The 19,839-nt window shown below is 34.7% G+C and overlaps 4 protein-coding genes across 6 annotated transcripts; all 4 read left to right on the top strand.

Annotated features, from left to right (window-relative positions):
* The first annotated feature begins 2,305 nt into the window (after positions 1–2,305).
* Positions 2,306–6,482, top strand: LOC125586853 (pyruvate decarboxylase 1-like). The gene is made up of 4 exons (XM_048756636.1): positions 2,306–4,295; positions 4,767–4,930; positions 5,143–6,100; positions 6,197–6,482. The coding sequence occupies exons 1-4, from the start codon at positions 3,783–3,785 to the stop codon at positions 6,362–6,364; spliced, it is 1,803 nt and encodes a 600-aa protein (XP_048612593.1). The 5' UTR covers positions 2,306–3,782; the 3' UTR covers positions 6,365–6,482.
* A 1,231-nt stretch (positions 6,483–7,713) lies between these two features.
* LOC106427986 (mitochondrial inner membrane protease subunit 2) lies at positions 7,714–9,704 on the top strand. 3 transcript variants are annotated; one of them, XR_007323387.1, is made up of 7 exons: positions 7,714–7,866; positions 8,218–8,424; positions 8,512–8,584; positions 8,746–8,905; positions 9,008–9,114; positions 9,418–9,473; positions 9,643–9,704. XR_007323387.1 is itself a non-coding variant. In XM_048756586.1 (6 exons), exons 2-5 carry the CDS (start codon positions 8,271–8,273, stop codon positions 9,083–9,085), a joined length of 465 nt encoding a protein of 154 aa, XP_048612543.1. In that variant the 5' UTR covers positions 7,788–7,918; positions 8,218–8,270; the 3' UTR covers positions 9,086–9,114; positions 9,418–9,704. The 3 variants fall into 3 exon arrangements, 2 of the variants coding, with proteins under 2 accessions (XP_013724169.1, XP_048612543.1); XM_048756586.1 differs by having other exon boundaries at positions 7,788–7,918; positions 9,418–9,704; XM_013868715.3 differs by lacking the exons at positions 9,418–9,473; positions 9,643–9,704 and having other exon boundaries at positions 9,008–9,304.
* Positions 9,643–11,974, top strand: LOC125586764 (mucin-5AC-like). Its single transcript, XM_048756549.1, has 5 exons — positions 9,643–9,997; positions 10,120–10,276; positions 10,416–10,521; positions 10,593–11,549; positions 11,635–11,974. The coding sequence occupies exons 1-5, from the start codon at positions 9,907–9,909 to the stop codon at positions 11,851–11,853; spliced, it is 1,530 nt and encodes a 509-aa protein (XP_048612506.1). The 5' UTR covers positions 9,643–9,906; the 3' UTR covers positions 11,854–11,974.
* A 3,552-nt stretch (positions 11,975–15,526) lies between these two features.
* Positions 15,527–17,858, top strand: LOC125586401 (putative serine/threonine-protein kinase). Its single transcript, XM_048756506.1, has 6 exons — positions 15,527–16,016; positions 16,168–16,280; positions 16,356–16,566; positions 16,643–16,880; positions 16,954–17,104; positions 17,330–17,858. The coding sequence occupies exons 1-6, from the start codon at positions 15,944–15,946 to the stop codon at positions 17,714–17,716; spliced, it is 1,173 nt and encodes a 390-aa protein (XP_048612463.1). The 5' UTR covers positions 15,527–15,943; the 3' UTR covers positions 17,717–17,858.
* Positions 17,859–19,839: the final 1,981 nt, after the last annotated feature.

Below are 19,839 nucleotides of genomic sequence, written 5' to 3'. Positions count from 1 at the left end.
GGTCAAAGATGTTTGGAACCTTTGTTGTCTCCGTTTTTCTAGAGAATAGCGATTTTATAGTGGTTAGTCAACCAATTTAGGGAGTATTATGAAGGTTTACTAAATTAATTGACAAAAAATTTAAACGACGCCCATGTACCATAAAATAAGTTTAATATACATTAATACAAATGCAGAATGTGTTTAGTAATATTAAAACAACACTAAAGATCATATGCTTCAGTATATAGATCATTTACCGAAAAATTTTATATTTTCGTAGGGGTTAACCAATAGATTTTGAGAAAAATTTAAAAAAATGAAAATTCTATTTTAATGCATAGTTGCACCCTTCACTAACATATGATGAAGGTCAAAGAGGTTTGGAACGTTTGTTGTCTCCTTTTTTCTAGAGAATAGTGATTTTATAGTGGTTAGTCAACCAATTTGGGGAGTATTATGAAGTTTTACTAAATTAATTGACAAAAAATTTAAACGACGCACATGTACCATGAAATAGAGTTTAATATACCTTAATAAAAATGCAGAATATGTTTAGAACTTTTAAAACAACACTAAAGATCATATGCTTCAGTATATTGAGCATTTACCGAAAAATTTAATATGTTCGTAAGGGTTAATCCATAGATTTTGAAAAAAATTTAAAAAAACGAAAATTCTATTTTAATGCATAGTTGCATCCTTTACTAACATATGATGAAGGTCAAAGAGGTTTGGAACCTTTGTTGTCTCCGTTTTTCTAGAGAATAGCAATTTTATAGTGGTTAGTCAACCAATTTAGGGAGTATTATGAAGATTTACTAAATTAATTGACAAAAATTTTAAAAGACGCCCATGTACCATGAAATAGAGTTTAATATACATTAATACAAATGCAGAATGTGTTTAGAAATTTTAAAACAACACTAAAGATCATATGCTTAGCCTATAGAGCATTTACCAAAAAATTCAATATTTTCGTAGGGGTTAACCCATAGATTTTGATAAAAAATTTAAAAAAATGAAAGTTCTAGTCTAATGCATAGTTGCATCCTTCACTAACATATGATGAAAGTCAAAGAGGTTTGGAACCTTTGTTGTCTCCGTTTTTTTAGAGAATAGCGATTTTATAGTGGTTAGTCAACCAATTTATGGAGTATTATGAAGTTTTACTTAATTAATTGACAAAAAATTTAAACGACGCCCATGTACCATAAAATAGAGTTTAATATACATTAATACAAATGCAAAATGTGTTTAGTAATTTTAAAACAACACTAAAGATCATATGCTTCAGTATATAGATCATTTACGGAAAAATTCAATATTTTCGTAGGGGTTAACCAATAGATTTTGAGAAAAATTCAAAAAAACGAAAATTCTATTTTAATGCATAGTTGCATCCTTCACTAACATATTATGAAGGTCAAAGAGGTTTGGAACCTTTGTTGTCTCCTTTTTTCTAGAGAATAGTGATTTTATAGTGGTTAGTCAACCAATTTCGGGAGTATTATGAAGTTTTACTAAATTAATTGACAAAATATTTAAACGACGCACATGTACCATGAAATAGAGTTTAATATACCTTAATAAAAATGCAGAATGTGTTTAGAAATTTTAAAACAACACTAAAGATCATATGCTTCAGTATGTTGAGCATTTACCGAAAAATTCATTATGTTCGTAGGCGTTAATTAATCCATAGATTTTGAAAAAAAATTAAAAGAATGAAAATTCTATTTTAATGCATAGTTGCTTCCTTTACTAACATATGATGAAGGTCAAAGAGGTTTGGAACCTTTGTTATCTCCTTTTTTTCTAGAGAATAACGATTTTATAGTGGTTAGTCAACCAATGTAGGAAGTATTATGAAGATTTACAAAATTAATTGACAAAAAAATTAAAAGACGCCCATGTACCATGAAATAGAGTTTAATATACGGTTTATTAGTAGCTTTGGTTTATGATTCGGTTTAGTATTGATTTGAGATTTAACGGTTTAGACAGTTGAACCTCTTACGGCACGGCATCGTTCTGGTTTTTGTTACCTGAAGATCTCTTTCATAAGTTGTCTGAATCATTTTTGCTTCCGACAGCTTCGCTCCAAACTTAATTGGATGATGTATTAACCAACAAACAAAAACAAATATTGTTTTGACAAATAAGACACAGGCTCTAAACAGAAATTGTCTGATCAAGCAATAAAAAAAAATAAAAATTTCCAACCCCCCCCCCCTCCCTTTTCCCTTAACCAATATCCCACATCATTGGATAGAGAAAATAGGAAGAAGACCCGCAACTATTCTAGTCCTTTACTCATAAGTGATGTAGCGGAAGCTTCTAGGGATAGAACTAGATCCGTTGATTCTAAGAATACCCAGAAACTAGGGTTTGTGAATACTCTTCACAGTGCTTAATCAAAAGCTCTTTAGGGTTGAGAATACTCTTCTCAGTGGTTTATAGAAACCTCTTTAGGAAAACTCATTTTATTAATCAATCAAAATCTGAATACAACCATAAGCCTAAACGGCTATATATAATTAACCATAAAACCCTAAAACAATAAAAGTAATTATCTTAATAATAAATAAAACATTAAATAATTAAAAGATATTTATTTTAAATATCTTATCTACATCATTCTCTCCGGGTTAGAGAAGATTCGTCCTCGAATCTTGATCGTAGTCTTCGAATCCAAAACGTTTTCCAATAAAAACTCTTCCTCGAATCTTCAATAGCATGTTTTGCACGATTTTTGCACAGATCTGTTTATAACTTGAATCTTCACAAATTCGTTTTCGCACAAAATTTGCACCCAACAGATATTTAAGATTCTGCACAAAATCTTCACCGATACGATTTTGCCCTAACTTTGCACGCGAAATTTCAATGGAACCCTCTTTGAAAACAAAGTCAATATGAAGGACATCGTCTTCATATATATCATAGATTGGATCACCATAGATCTCTCGATAGATCTCATGGTTCTCTTCTCTTTCAACAAAAGGACTTTCGTCCGGGATAGAATAGATGCTTATACTCACCATGACATCCAGAATCGTCTTCGATTGAGAAATCAAAAGAACGCGGCTCTGATACCACCTGATGTAGCGGAAGCTTCTAGGGATAGAACTAGATCCGTTGATTCTAAGAATACCCGGAAACTAGGGTTTGTGAATACTCTTCACAGTGCTTAATCAAAAGCTCTTTAGGGTTGAAAATACTCTTCTCAGTGGTTTATAGAAACCTCTTTAGAAAAACTCATTTTATTAATCAATCAAAATCTGAATACAACCATAAGCCTAAACGGCTATATATAATAAACCATAAAACCGTAAAACAATAAAAGTAATTATCTTAATAATAAATAAAACATTAAATAATTAAAAGATATTTATTTTAAATATCTTATCTACATCAATAAGTCATAACCAATATGATCCAGAGAGAAACGCACTAGTAATGATGAAGAATAAGGTTTAGTATTGTAATTCATCTGTAATTATTATAATTATAATCTCTGTAGCATAGTATTGCCTAAAACGAGCTGATGTTTTGGTTCACACAAACAAAGACCTATATTTTATTTTCCACTTTCAGATACTGGATAAAAAAAAATATTTTTTCTAAAGAATATATGTTCTATATTTGGTAATTCAACAAACTCTATAGAAACTTTTACCACAAGGCAGCGGAAGCGGGAACGGAGATCACTAGGCTATGTATATAACCCAACAATTATCGGTTTCGTGAGAATCAAGAAACTTTAAAACATTCTCTAATAATAGTGACAAGTGGTTTTAATGGACACAATAGCTGGATCACTCGACACGTGTAAACCGGACAGTGGCGACGTCGTCAGACCGAACGGCCCCGTTCAATCTACACCACGCACTGTCTTCACCGACTCCTCCAATGCAACTCTCGGTCGTCATTTAGCTCATCGTCTCGTCGAGATTGGCGTCAATGATGTCTTCTCAGTTCCAGGCGACTTCAACCTCACGTTGCTTGACCATCTCATAGCCGAGCCAGGTCTCAACCTCATAGGCTGTTGCAACGAGCTTAACGCTGGCTACGCGGCCGATGGCTACGCTCGCTCACGCGGCGTTGGCGCTTGTGTTGTCACTTTCACCGTTGGAGGACTCAGCGTGATAAACGCTATTGCGGGAGCTTACAGCGAGAATCTGCCGTTGATATGTATCGTCGGAGGACCGAACTCAAACGACTATGGTACTAACAGGATTCTTCATCACACCATTGGCTTGTCTGATTTCAGACAAGAACTAACATGTTTCGAGGCTGTGACTTGCTATCAGGTAAATCAAAAACTGAAACATGACACTAGATTTTAATCAATGTTCAAATTGTTAAGTTGTGGCGGACGAACGATTCGGCGGATTATTGATATATTTTCTACATTTTATATTTATATTAGATATCTTTGTAATTATGTTTATTATAAAACAAGTAGATATACGAAAAATGATATTAGCAAAATTTATGGATTTGCACTAATATTATTGCTTTATTATACAACTTTAGACTGATTTTAAAATGATGTAAACCAATTTAAATTGCATAAATCCAATTTAAGAAATTGTTTTGGTTATAACCGATTTGCTGGCTAAACCGATTTTTAGAACATTGGTTTTAACCGATCACGGTTATTTCAGTGACGTATTCCTTAAGTTTCCTCCTTGTAATCAAAACCACTAAATTTCTTGAAACCATGAATTGTTGCAATGTGATTGAAACATAATCATTTGTTACTATGATTTGTTCCTCAGGCTGTGGTGAATAACTTGGAAGACGCACATGAACAGATAGACAAGGCTGTATCGATGGCTTTGAGTGAAAGCAAACCTGTGTACATCAGCATCAGCTGCAACTTGGCTGCAACTCCTCATCCTACATTCAGAAGCGACCCCGTCCCATTTTCTCTCTCTACAAAGTATAGTTTATAATAGTTTCTCATCGACTAGTCAATGTTTCTGTGTTAAAATGTATATTTAAATTAATGTTCAAAGAAATCGTTAGATGGTAGTTAGACGCTTTATAGACGATTAGTGCGCCTAGACCGATTTTTAATAAAATCGTAGTAGAAAAATCATTTCGTTTATGCCATTAAGCCGATTCTTAGAACACTGATTTGGATCATTGCAGATCGAGCAACATGAAGAGTCTAGAAGCAGCGGTGGAAGCAACCGTTGAGTTTCTCAACAATGCCGTGAAGCCCGTCTTGGTTGGTGGTCCTAAGATGCGTATGGCCAAAGCTTCTAACGCTTTGGTCGAGCTAGCAGACGCTTCTGGCTACCCTTTAGCAGTGATGCCATCTGCAAAGGGTCTAGTTCCCGAGGACCACCCTCACTTCATAGGCACCTATTGGGGAGCTGTAAGCTCACCTTTTTGCGCAGAGATTGTTGAATCAGCAGACGCCTATCTATTCGTGGGACCAATCTTTAACGACTACGCCTCAGTAGGCTACTCTCTACTCATCAAGAAGGAGAAAGCAATCATCATACATCCTGATCGTGTCACCGTAGCCAACGGTCCAACCTTCGGATGCGTCCTAATGAGCGACTTCATGACCGAGCTGGCTAAACGTGTGAAACGGAACGATACAGCTTACGAGAACTACCACAGGATCTTTCTCACTCAAGGGAAACCGTTAAAGTCCCAACCAAAAGAGCCTTTAAGAGTCAACACAATGTTCCAACACGTTCAAACGATGCTGTCTAACGAAACCGCGGTGATAGCGGAGACAGGCGACTCTTGGTTCAACTGCCAGAAACTAAAGCTGCCTAGAGGATGCGGCTACGAGTTCCAGATGCAGTACGGATCAATCGGGTGGTCGGTGGGAGCTACGTTAGGATACGCTCAAGCTCAACCCGAGAAACGAGTGTTAGCCTTCATTGGAGATGGGAGCTTCCAAGTAACGGCTCAGGAGGTTTCAACGATGATACGTAACGAGCAGAAAAGTATTATCTTCCTTGTTAACAATGGTGGCTACACCATTGAGGTTGAGATCCATGATGGACCTTATAACGTGATTAAAAACTGGAACTACACTGGTTTTGTCGATGCGATACATAACGGTGAAGGTAAATGTTGGACTAGTAAGGTGAGACAGTGATCTAGACTTTTGTTTTTTTTTGTTCTTGTATAAATATGAGCTAGTTTATATTTGTATGTAACTATCTGAGACTTTGTGTTGAAGGTGAAATGCGAAGAGGAGCTAGTAGAGGCTATTACGATAGCGAGTGAGTCTAAGAAGGATTGCTTATGCTTCATTGAAGTGATTCTTCACAAGGATGATACGAGCAAAGAGTTGCTTGAGTGGGGTTCACGTGTTTCAGCCGCCAATAGTCGCCCCCCTAATCAATGACTAGACAACAACACAAGGCCTAAATACATTTCATAATGAGAAATTCTTGGGTTCACCCCCTAGGTGAACCTAGAGATTCACCAACCAATAATGGTTCAGTATTTGATATTTGATATCTTTTAAAAAAAGAAATAAAATTGAATTTCCAAATATGATATAAATTTTTAAAATAAAATAATAAAAATACATAAATATAGTTACAAAAAATAAATAAATAAATATTGTTAAAATGTTAGCAAAATATTAAATCCTATACCCTAAATTCTAAAATCCAAACCCTAAATTATAAACCTTAAATCTTGGATAAACCGTAAACCATTGGAAAATTTTAAACCCTAAATCATACATCAAAACTAAATCTTAATAACACTAAACCCTAAACCTTAATCACTAAACCCTAAACCCTTGGATAAAGCCTGAACCCTTGGATAAATCATAAACTCTAAATCAAAAATATTTAAAATTAAACCCTAGAGTTTATGATTTATTCAAGGGTTCAGAGTTTACCCAAGGGTTCATAGTTTACCCAAGGGTTTAGGGTTTAGTGATTAGGATTTAGGGTTTAGTGTTATTAAAATTTAGTTTTTAGTGTATGATTTAGGGTTTAAGATTTTCCAACGTTTAGAGTTTATCCAAAGTTTAAGGTTTAATGTTTAGAGTTTAGGATTTAGGGTATAGGGTTTAATATTTTGCTGAAGATTTAACAATATTTATTTATTTATTTTTTGTAACTATTTTTATGTATTTTTATTATTTTATTTTAAAGATATAATCTAATTTGGATATTCAATTTTATTTCCTTTTTTAAAAGATATCAAATTTCAAATACTCAATCACTATTGGTTGGTGAACCTAGAGAGGTTCACCATAGGGGTGAACCCAATTATTTCTCTTTCATAATCTGTATCAGAAAATCTATATATAGGTTATTCAAATTAATTACTTTGTAGCTAATTTAGGTTATTACTCCATCCATTTTAAAAATAAGTATCTTTTAGAGTTTTCATATTAAAATAAATAAATTTAAACTATAAATGTATTGTCTTTTGTAATTAACAATTTTTATAATGCCAATAAAAATACAATACCAACATATTTTTCGAAGTTTATAATTTATCATTATTGTCTAATAAAAATGCATTGAAAAAACTAAAAAAATATAATCTTTGAAACAACTTTTTTTTCTAAAACATTAATTTTTTTTTTTTTGAAACGGTGGAGATTAAAAGTAAAATAACTCTTTCTTTTGATATACGGTGGAGATTAAAAGTAAAATATATAAACGCTCTAGATTTAAAACCACCAGACGCGGGAAAATACCACTTATAACCGGCGACCCTAACTAACTTTTCTGTCTGAACCGGTCAATTTATGGTTCCGGCCAAACCCTCTAGCCAAGACAGAGTGTTTGGTTTTTCCAGCTAAAGAAAAAACCCTGGTTCTTCACATCGTCGCGACTTCTGCTTCTCGTCTCCCATCTTCTTCGCGAATCCGATTTGCAGGTTAGTCCTTACACGTCTTGGTTACTCTCTCCGGTACTTGGTCGATTCTCAGGTTATTACCATCCCTTTAAAAAGTTCGGTTTCTCATTGCTCGCTTCCTCGAATTTGTACCGGTTTAGTTTGGCTCAGGCTTCAAAATCGTTTCAGTTCAATACAATTCCATGGACCAATTAGGTTTTAATCAGCATAGCTTGAGATTAAGTTCACAAGATAGGCTCATGAATTGACAATGCTATTTTTCAGTCTGATCTATTCTTAGTGTTTGGTTTGGATTAAGAAAAAAACTATTTAAAAATGTGATTTAAAAGATGTATTCAACCCTTTTGGAACGTTGTGGGGTTTGTGTTGCAGATGGTTCAGTGCCTGTTGCTGCGATTCACATATTAGATTAGACCATCTTAGACATGGGAATCCAAACTCTTATATGGCAAGTGACGAAGAAAGCATTCACTGGAGGTATTATAGGGCTTACCATTTCAGATAGGTTTTGTAGCGTTGTTCCGGTGAGAGGAGACTCCATGTCTCCCACGTTTAATCCCCAACGAGATTCTTATTTAGGTGAGTGTTTTTCTTAGAAGAAAAATGCTCGAATGTAGTCTCTTGCTTCTTCTGGTTAAGAGTGTTTTGTTGGTGGTGGTGGTGCAGATGATTATGTGCTCGTAGACAAATTCTGCCTTAAGGATTACAAGTTTGCGCGTGGTGATGTTGTAGTGTTCAGGTACGTTCCCTCTAATGGTGTGAGCTACTTTTGAGTCATTCTTTAGCAAGAGAAGATAACTAACTATATACTGTGTTAAATGATACTTGATTACATGATGGTCTTTAGCTCTTTTCTTTTATTGGATGCTTACATCACTCACAATGTCTTATCTGTGGCAGCTCGCCGAGTCATTACAAGGAAAGATACATAAAGAGGATAGTGGGGATGCCTGGGGAATGGATAAGTAGTACTGAGGATGTGATCAGAGTTCCAGAAGGACATTGTTGGGTAGAAGGAGATAACAAAGCTTCCAGCTTAGACTCAAGAACCTTTGGCCCTGTAAGTCCTCTCTGCTTCCCCCTAACACATGTTTTCACAGATTCATATGACACTCTTCAAGACTTGTCCCATGTGAGTGATGTGGATTAAATTGTTTGGCAGATTCCCTTGGGTTTAATTGGAGGACGGGTCACTCGTGTCGTGTGGCCTCCTCAAAGACTAAGCAAGATTGGTGGCTAAAGCTAATGTAGTAGGAGAAAGAAGAAAAGGTAAATTTCTTCTCCTCCTCCAGACGAATATTCTCTTCCTCAAGATCCAGTATTGAGGAATCTGCTTTGAACTAAAGAATGGTTTTGTCAGAAAGATTGAAAGTTGGTATCTCTTTTTTTTTTTTGGTTCCCGTTTGTTCACAATTTGTCTGGTGTTCGTTTTTATAAATGAAATGGATCTATTCTTCTCCATGTTCCTCAAGAGATTTCACATTTTTTTAATTGTCTTCTAAAATCACATTTCTCAAATCGGAACTGAAGTCACGTTTATACATAATAATAATGTTTGTGCTTGTCTTCTAGTGGCCTCTTCGTAATAACGTATCATGTTCAGGGGTGAATACTACACAACGTGTCAGGTTAGATTCTCTGCGTTTTTTTGAAACTGATGCTTCGAACTCTGTTTCAAACTTTCAAAACCATAATTAAATAAGAGAGATGGTACAACTAAGGCTTGTCTGGTTTGAAGTTGGAATTTAAAGAATAAAATTACTAATATATATTTTTTTTTTTAAACTCGTCGAGAAGAACATCTTGCCCACCTTCTTCTTCGTCTACTCAAAACTTACTATCTCTTCTCTCTAAGTCAATTTAAAAAAAAAAAACGTTGTGAGTTCTTATCCTCTGTTCTTATGATTCTCATTGGTGGCTGTTCTAGTTTCTCGAGGGGGACTTAGTGTGATCTCCTCAGATCTGATTGGTCAGTTTCTTTTTATTTTGGAGATTTTTTTTCGTTGTTGTGCAAGTTCAGACAGGAGAACCAGAAGAAAGCTTTAGTATCAGGTTTCAAAAATGTTGAACCACGATAGAGATGAAGAACTCTCTCTGTTTCTTGAGATGCGTCGACGTGAGAAAGAACACAGAGGAGAATCTCTCTTAACAGGTTCGTGTGTTTATATATCTCTCTCTTTCTATTTATATATATATGTAAACGTATGTAATCATATGTATATATTTGTGTGTGTCTTGGTAATGGTGTTTGAATTTTGTTCTGTCTCTTTTTAGGATCTGATAATGTTAGTATTAACGGAGCGTTGACGACTGCTGTGTCCGCGGCGCTCTCTGGTATCTCCGAAACGGTGTCGTCTCAGCGTTATCCTCTCCGGAGAACCGCCGCTGAGAACTTCTTGTACTCAGAGAATGAGAAATCTGATTACGATTGGTAACGTTCCCATCTTATATAATGACTTTAGTATAAAAGTTCAAAGATAGTGTAAACGAATGTTTGGTTCTTGCATTCTTTGATGAATCACTGGTCTGATAATCTATCATCTTTGTTGCTGTTCTTGACTCTTGTTTAGGCTGCTTACACCTCCTGGCACGCCGCAGTTTGAGAAAGAGTCACATAGGAGTGTAATGAATCAGCTCGATGCTCCCAACTCTCGCCCCACGGTTCTTAAATCTCGGGTATGAAACTTGTTAGACACAACTGATTCATTTTGGTTATTTGTAGTTATAACTCTTGTTTGGTTCTGCAGCTGGGGAACTGTGGTGAAGAGATGATCTCAAGGAACAATGATAAGACACAAATGTCCTCGGCCTCCGGACCAAGCTCTGTAAGTGGACTCAGAAGACCATCTTCATCATGTAGCTCAAGGTCAACGAGCAGACCTTCCACACCAACAATAAGGTCAACGAGCAGACCTTCCACACCGACCAGAAGGTCCACAACTACAAATACCTCCACAACAAGGCCTGTGACCACCACCAGAGCTTCAACCTCTAGATCCTCAACACCCACCTCACGTGCCACCTTAACTGCTGCCCGTGCTACTACCTCTATATCAGCTCCACGCACCACAACATCAACCGGTTCAGCTAGATCAGCTACTCCAACTCGGTCTAAAACTCAGCCATCGTCTGCACCTTCTAAAAAACCTCTATCAAGGCCGGCCACACCAACCCGCAGACCTTCATCCCCCACCGGTCCATCAATAGTTTCCAGTAAAGCTCCCCCTCGAAGAACTTCTCCGACTCCAACTGTGAAGTCGTCAAGGCCGCCTGGTTTCTCTTTAGAAGCCCCACCGAATCTAAGAACCACTTTATCAGACAGGCCAGTCTCAGCAAGAGGCAGGCCTGGAGTAGCCTCAGCACCAGGCTCAAGATCGTCTTCCATAGAACGCAGCAGTGGTGGCATGGGACATTCAAGAAAGCAATCTTGTTCTCCTTCCAGAGGTCATGCGCCTATTGGGAGCACCAACGGGAGCCTCCCTGGTGCACGTGTGCGAGGAAAGGCTTACAACGATAGCTTTAGCCCTGTGGCTATGGGAAACAAAATGGTGGAGAGAGTGGTGAACATGAGGAAACTAGGTCCACCAAGGCTAACAGAGAACGGTGGTGGTCGAGGAACCGTGAAATCTAACTCAGCTTTCAACACCCTTGGGTATGGGAGAAACCTCTCCAAGAGCTCAATCGATATGGCCTTAAGACATATGGTACGATCACTCTCTTAGTCTCTTACAATATTCGTTCTAGTGTTTCTATAGTAAGCACCGTGCTTATGGTTTTCTACGTGTGTAGGATATAAGACGAGGCATGACGGGAAACCTCCGGCCGCTGGTGACGAAAGTTCCGGCGTCAGCAATGTACAGCGTGAGAAGCAGGTCGACTAGTGTCACGAACTCTCCGGTGGCTACGAGCAGCACCATCAGCTCATCAGAACTGATGAGTGTGGACAACATCAACATTTTGTGCTTAGATGGGAACGATGATCTTCTCAGCGAGAGAAGCTTTTCTTGACCTTTAATAATTACTATGTATCGTATGTTTTTTGTTTTGTTACCATACTTAAATAACGTGTTTCTAGAGATATTGAAACGTATCGAAACAACTCTTGATAATGTTTAAAGTCTTTATGGAATTTTGATGAGTGTACAATGGTAGATTTCTAGTTTCTATGGCTTTAGAGAAAAGGTCTTTGCATCGATCTTAACAGCCACTTTATGAAGAAGTCTCTCTCTTTTAAAAACCAGCTTACTGCAGATTACATTTGTTATTCAAAATCAAAAAAAGTTGTTTACCTATAATCACTTTATTTTTAGTTTTGAAAATCAAAGTTCATCTATGTAGAATCAATCACCCACAAGGTCAAAGTCATCTTTATATATGTCATTTTCTAAGCGTAATGTTGTTTGAAGCAGAGATGTGAAAGGGTTATTGCTAGTGGTAAAATAAGGGAACATTTCCATAACTTGTCTCGTTTGGTTCGTATGAGAAGTCAAGAAGAACAACTCATTGTGACTTGTGAGGATAAGGCGTCTTCACGTTTAGAGAACAAGAAAACCAGATCTTACTTGACCAATTGGTTACGTGCAATCACTCCACCAAATCGTGTGTCGTTTTATTATGATTACTTTTTTTAATAAATATAAGTAAAGATTGGTCAAATTTGTTTTTATATATTTTTTTGTCTCTATCAATAAGGTGGACTTTTTGCAATTTTGTTTGTGTAGTGCACATAAATAAATATTGGCGCGTTTCTTGGGAAAATGATGTCATATGCAATCTAAAAATTCGATTTCAGACTGACATCGACGAAAGTAAACGAATAGTTAAACAGAAGCATCATAAAAAGATGACGTTAAAAACAAAATTTTCGTTTTGAATTATCTCTTTGGGTGATTTCATTCTATGCGTAACGATGACGTCAAGTAAAGGGTATTTCGATGACGTTTTTTTTTTTCAAAACTTGAAATGTTGACAAACTTTCTTGAGATGAAAAGAAAAAAAAAATGCACGTGGTAGAGTCTGAACGGCGACAATAATAACAACGTCGAAGTTAATGTGTGCCGTGAAGGCGTGAAGTTTGGTACTCTAGCATTAACTTATCACCAAGTCGCACAAAAAAAAAAAGCATTAACTTATCACCTATCAACTCATTGTAAATCCCCTATATATTTTTTTTTTTTTTGTCATCAATTTTACGGACTTATATTGACTCTGTGAACCAAACTGGGAGATCTTGATCCATGTGAACTACAAAAGACGTTTCCTTCCTAGCACTGCGGGCTAAGCTATCCGCCTTCTTGTTCTGCGTTCTTGGTACATAGATAATCTCTACTCGGAAAAAACTCTCTTTCAGACTGTTTATATCTTCCAAATAACTTGCAAATGCTGGCCATTCTTCTGGTTCTGAAACCATCTTCACCAATTGAGAACAATCCGTTGCAAACGTAACCTGAAATTGTCGTAAGTTTTTCATACATTCCATTGCCCATAATAAAGCTTCCATCTCCGCATGAAGAGGAGTAAGAGAAGCCCGAACATTCCTTGCACCCATCAAACCCGCAAATCCTTCTAGAGTACTGTATCATCCTTGACCTGAAAAAATCTCATTCTCTTTCCAGGAACCATCCGTAAAACACCATCTTCCTGGAATTGCCGGAAGAATCATAGCCTCTACCTGTGGAATCCTCTTGTGGTCAGTCAGTATTTGTGCCTCAGCCCAGAGTTTTGTAAATCCCCTATATATTATTTGAAAAGCATTACAATATTTTTTTGTAGTCATGTGTCATCACTAGAATGATTCTTAGAATTCTTAGAGAAATAAGTTGGTCCATCTAAATATATAATAAATTTTTTATTAAATTAACCATAAATACATTATTAATGTGCTTCATTATTTATTTAAATAAAATTACGGAATTTCCTAATGTGGCTAAAGTATATATGACAATTAATGATTTTGAATAATAAAGATTTGATAAAAATAAGAGTGTCTTATATTATATTTGATTAATTTCAAACTATTAAAATAAATTAAAAAATCATAGTAATCATATAATAAAAATAAAAATTTTTCTTTGTATGTTATATTTTGAATTTTTAAAAGAGATTATAAATTACTAAAATTATTAAAAATTTCACATTCAAATTTTGTGATCCACGATTTAAAATTTTTGTTATGGCTTGAAACAAATAATTAAAAAAGTCATATAAGTTGAAAGTCTCATTTAATAAGTATTAAATGTAAAAGATATATATATATATATATATATATATATATCATTTTAAATTAAATTATATGACCATATCAAAATATATAAATATCTTAATTTTGAAATTTACTGTGAACAATTTGTTTTTGATAAAAAATTTTGAAAAATATTGACAACTTAATTTTTAAAAATATTATAAATCACTTAAACTATTAATCTCACAGTGAAAATTTGTTATCAATAATTTAATTTTTTTGCTATAACACATACAAATGATAAAAAAAAAATATGAGCAAAAATTAACATTTAATAAATATTAAAATATACTATATATATGTTACTATCATTTAAATTTAATTATATACCATATCAAATAGAAAAAATATTTTTTGGATTAATCAAATTTATTTATATGTTCTCACCAATTTAATTATATAAGTAATAGTTACCATTATTTTAATTATTCAATATATATTTTTTTGTTTTCATAATATGTTAGAAACATATAATGTATAAAAAAATTATATATAATGTATAAAAAAATTATATATATAATGTTCATTCCGCGCGGATCTTAAACTAGTAGGCTGTTATTTAAATAAAACTTACTGAAAGTACAGAAGTTTGGGGATACTTACTGATTGTACTTTAAAAATCGAGTATTTTTATTTATTGTCTTCTGAATAGTTATATACATATACCTACCACGTTAGATAATAATTTAATGTTTCAAAGTAATAAATAGTGGTGCACAAAAAAAAAGAGTAATGAATAGCACATTTAAAAAAAAAAATGAATAGCACATTTATGGAGAAAATGGAAGTTGATTTGACAAATCGCATGGTCATATAATTCACAAAATTGGATATCATTCAATCAGTTTAGCTTTATGTTATTTTCTTTTTAGAGACTTTTTAACGTACATCATCCTATAATTTTTATTCTAATACTGATGATCATATGTGATATTGATGAATAACTTCAAACAATTTCACGACGAAGCTGTCCCTATAACACTCATTTCGAAAAATGGTTATAGGACATTTCAATGGATAAGAAGCGCAGACGGATCTGTCTACAATATTGTGAAACTTCCGATTAATTTGCATTTCATAATTTATAGTTTAGTAAGAGTACTCAAACTTCAAATCTGGTGTAAAAGGTTTTAAATCTTGATCACGTCACAATAAATTCACACAGCTTTATGTGCTTCGCATGAAATAAAATATCGTGTCCACGAACTATCATATTAAGAGATTTTGGTATTTTAAAAACTTTTATAATTTATAGTATTAATTTTGACGCATGAAGCTTATGTTTTGCGAGTTTTATGGCGACAGAACACATTATAACAAAATAGCTCATTGATATTTTCTAAATTTTACTCCAATCAACAAGACTTTTTTATAGTCTCGTCGTCGTATACCTACCTGTCACTATCAATCAGAACACAGCAGCCGGACAAAAATATTTTTTTTAAATACAACATAAATTGCAGAAACACCTTTTTAGCGTATAGACACTGTTCATGGGTCCTATCTGGGTGGGTTTGGTTTGGTTTAATGTATTGACATCCTCACGAAAAAGTTGAAAAAAGCAAAACTCATGAGATATCTCTTTGATCAAACTCTTTGATCTTTCTTCGTGTGCGATATGGCTTTTCCCCACTAAGCAATAGCTACCCATAATCATCTTCTTCTTCTTCTTCCAGATTCTGTATTCAGGTCAAACTACTTGAGGTTCTTGTCGGAAAATTTCAGTTATTTTCTCTATCAAAACAGTTTCTTGGATTTTTTCAAAAAACAAAAAACAGTTTCTTGGTTTGAGTTCTTGATTTGAGCTTCCTCTGTCCTTCGAGTGGTTCTTGTATATCTTCTCTCTGAGGGTTTGTGATGCACTTTAATTGCTTTGGACTTCTTGATATGTGCAAAGGAAATGATCATCTTGGACAAAAAGAAGCTGAAGGTATATTATACAAACCATTCCATGATTTAGGTTTTTTAAACTCCATCTCTAATTTGTTTCTTGGTTTTTGGCTTCTTCAATGTACATGTGGTTGACCAAAAAATAGATTTACTCACTTTCTTCTTGATCTTTGTTTCTTTAAATGATTCAGAGATTTGCACCGACAATGTGAGAGTCTTTTCGTATAACTCATTACGATCAGCCACAGATAATTTCCATCCAACCAATAGAATCGGTGGTGGTGGCTTTGGTGTTGTCTTCAGGGTGAGAAACAATAATCTTTTTAATCTTTAATCTCAATGTTTGTTTGTTTTGATGTTTCTTGGTGAATCTTTGTAGGGAGTATTGAGAGATGGTACACAAGTAGCTGTGAAATCACTTTCAGCAGAATCTAAACAAGGCACACGAGAGTTCTTGACCGAGATTAACTTGATATCTAACATTCATCATCCTAACCTTGTTAACCTCATTGGCTGCTGCGTCGAAGGAAACAATAGGATTCTTGTTTATGAGTATCTTGAGAACAACAGTCTTTCTAGTGTTTTGCTTGGTAACGTTTTTGTTCTGATTCTCCTCTACTAATGTCACACTCTTGTCTTCTGATGCTGTTTGAGTGTTTTTTTTAGGTTCGAGGAGTAAGTATGTTCCTCTTGATTGGTCCAAACGTGCTGCTATTTGCGTTGGGACAGCTTCTGGTTTAGCTTTCTTGCACGAGGAAGTGGAGCCTCCGGTTGTTCACCGCGACATTAAGGCGAGTAATGTCTTACTAGACAGAAACTTTTCTCCCAAGATTGGAGATTTTGGTCTTGCAAAGCTTTTTCCTGACAATGTCACTCATGTCAGTACCAGAGTCGCTGGAACAGTGTAAGAAAACAATTCAGTAAACGTACAGTTTCCATATAAAAGATCATTTCACCTGATGAAACTGAGGTTACAGGGGATACTTGGCTCCTGAATACGCACTTCTAGGACAGTTAACAAAAAAGGCAGACGTTTACAGCTTTGGGATACTTGTGCTTGAAGTCATTAGTGGTGGTAGCAGCAGCAGAGCCGCCTTTACAGACGACTTCTTGGTTCTGGTCGAATGGGTAAAGCTATAAACTCTAATACCTTTATACCAGGGCCGGTCACCCAAAATTTTTGAAAAAAATATATAGATATAGACCTCTAAATTTGTAAATAATTTTTGTATTATTGAAAAATTTACTAAATCGTCTATGGACCCTAAAATCTCAGGACCGACCCTGCTTAACACACACAATATAACCATGTAAATGTGATCAAAGGTTTATGGCTAATCTGTGGTTTGGTAGGTATGGAAGTTGAGAGAAGAAGGGAGGCTACTAGAGTGCGTGGATCCAGACCTAACCAAGTTTCCACAAGACGAAGTAATACGGTTCATCAAAGTAGCTCTTTTCTGCACTCAAGCTGCGGCACAGAAGAGACCAAACATGAAGCAAGTGGTGGAGATGCTTAGCAGGAAAGAGCTTAATCTCAACGAGGCAGCCTTAACTGAGCCTGGTGTCTATAGAGGTGTCAACAAGGGACGCAACCACCGTGGCCTTGGTCTTAGAGGTGGCACCTCACAGGAGAGCTCATCAACACAAGGTTACAAAGGGAAAAGTTCAGCGGCTCCTCAAGGGTCGTCTTCGGCTTCAGTTATTACATATCAGAGCATTACAGAGATGGCTCCTAGATGATGATGATTCTTTCTGTTGGTAGAGCAGATATATTTCTATTCTTGAGTAGATTGATTAGCTTCTGATGTATTAGTATAGTATCTTCATATACATGCCATGAGAAAATATATTATTAATTAAATAAAATAATGATGATTTTGTTGCTTGGGTTGCAAAACAAACACAAGCCCAGGTCTACTCCTACCAGTTCACTACAATGTTTGTAGAGAATGTGTACACTGATGGATGAATCACTCTCACAATATTGACAATGTGATCTTGTCACAACATAGCAAAATTAGCAATAAACAGAATAAGGACAAACAATTTCGGTTTGCCCTAACTCAACTGGTTTACTAAGTCTCCTCCAGTAACCGGCCTAACCAGCAATCACATATCCTGATTTGAACATTGCAAAATCTTGATCTTTCCAAGAATCATCTCTACAAATAAAAAGCTGATGACCCCAAGAAATGTGTATGTTGGATGCTTAGATAGTAAGAAAATAAGTGTATGAGTTCTGAAGCTTATACTTAACAATATTTTAGGACAAAACACCAAAGATGCCCCCCATCTGGGACCAATGTCAGTTTAGTTGTGTCACATTTCAATACGTCCCAAAGGCCAGCTGTGTGTTAAACTATAATTGGCATGAAGTATGATTTGCAACATTCTTTTGAATCTGAATGATTAGAACAGTATTTTAATATATATCAACCATATCAATAATGAGATACGTATAATATACGTCAAATAATTAAGTATAATACTAGGAACAATTTGTATGTACCTAACTATGCTTTCAATTGTTAAAGTCAAGATGCTTCCCATATCTTAACAGTGAGAGATGTTGTGTGGATGAAAAATGTAGGGTGGACTTATTCAAACCTTTATTTTCTTGCCTTTGATTTCCAAATCAATTACTGTGTCCTAGAATAATAAAACAATGAATGATGGATTAGACAAACTATTTTCTTACGTAAACAATTAAACAAAAGAAAACTATAAAGAAATCAAACAACTTGATCTAATAGGAAAGTGTCTCACACATCTAGAACCTATACCTCACCTTTGGCCTTTTTTAAGGTGCCTTCTTAGTTAGAGGCTAAAGCAATGAAATTGTTAATGCAACACACACATATATAAGCGTTTATCATTCGGGAGTTTTATCTTTTAGTTACTAGTACTAGGTGATAATCCGCGCCCTGCGCGGAGCGAGAATTTTTTAAAAGTATTATAACTTTTAATATATAAACATAATAAAAGTTAAAGTCATAGTAAGAAAAATATATGTAAGAAAGTACGGATTATAGCTAAGAATTTTAGTATGTCAATATAAATTTATATGCGATGGACTTTAAAATTAAATTGTATATTTGTTTGCATGCGGATAAATTATAAATATAATATTAAATGAAACATAAGCAATAGTCTAATAAAATATAAAAGGAACAATATATAAGAAAACAAAAAAAAATGAAAAATAGAGACAAAATAACTGTTGTCAATAATGCTTTCAGAAGTTTTCGTTTGCAATCCTATTATGAGCAATAGCAAAGAGATCATCTTGAGAAATTAAAAACATTATTTAACAAAATATATGAATGCATGTATTACTTCAATCGTAAAACATCAATTTCTGGAACACCAGTGGGGTCGAAGACAATTTTGAAAAACCCATCAATATTAGTAACCTTTTTAAGTCGGCCTTATTATGAAATATGAAAAATATTACCAAAATATACATATAATATCAGCATTTCATAATCTATTGTATATACAATAAATACAATAGATTACCTTGTTCCCAATTAATTTGCCAACACTGTAAAACACATAATACTATGTCTGTATTTCCTCACCACGCCAAAGTCTATTTCTGAAACCGATATTAATGATGGGAAATTAATACCGTATATACCACTTGCCTGTTTTATAAATTACGTGATGCATGGACGTGAAATAGGTAAGAAAAATCACTCTTGGTCACGCAAAATATATTTCAGAAATATTCCCCGATCGTTTAAGTATCTCAATTTTTTGAATTTTGTTTCCTTGAATACATTAACAATTCAATTGTGTTTCCTTAACATTTTGAAACATTAAGTGTTTATCATAATTGGTTATTTTCGATGAACTGAATC

The sequence above is a fragment of the Brassica napus genome, chromosome A1 (assembly GCF_020379485.1).
Source record: "Brassica napus cultivar Da-Ae chromosome A1, Da-Ae, whole genome shotgun sequence".
Lineage (NCBI taxonomy): Eukaryota > Viridiplantae > Streptophyta > Magnoliopsida > Brassicales > Brassicaceae > Brassica > Brassica napus.
The sequence above is the reverse complement of the archived record's forward strand: the minus strand, read 5'-3'. Positions and strand labels throughout refer to the sequence as shown.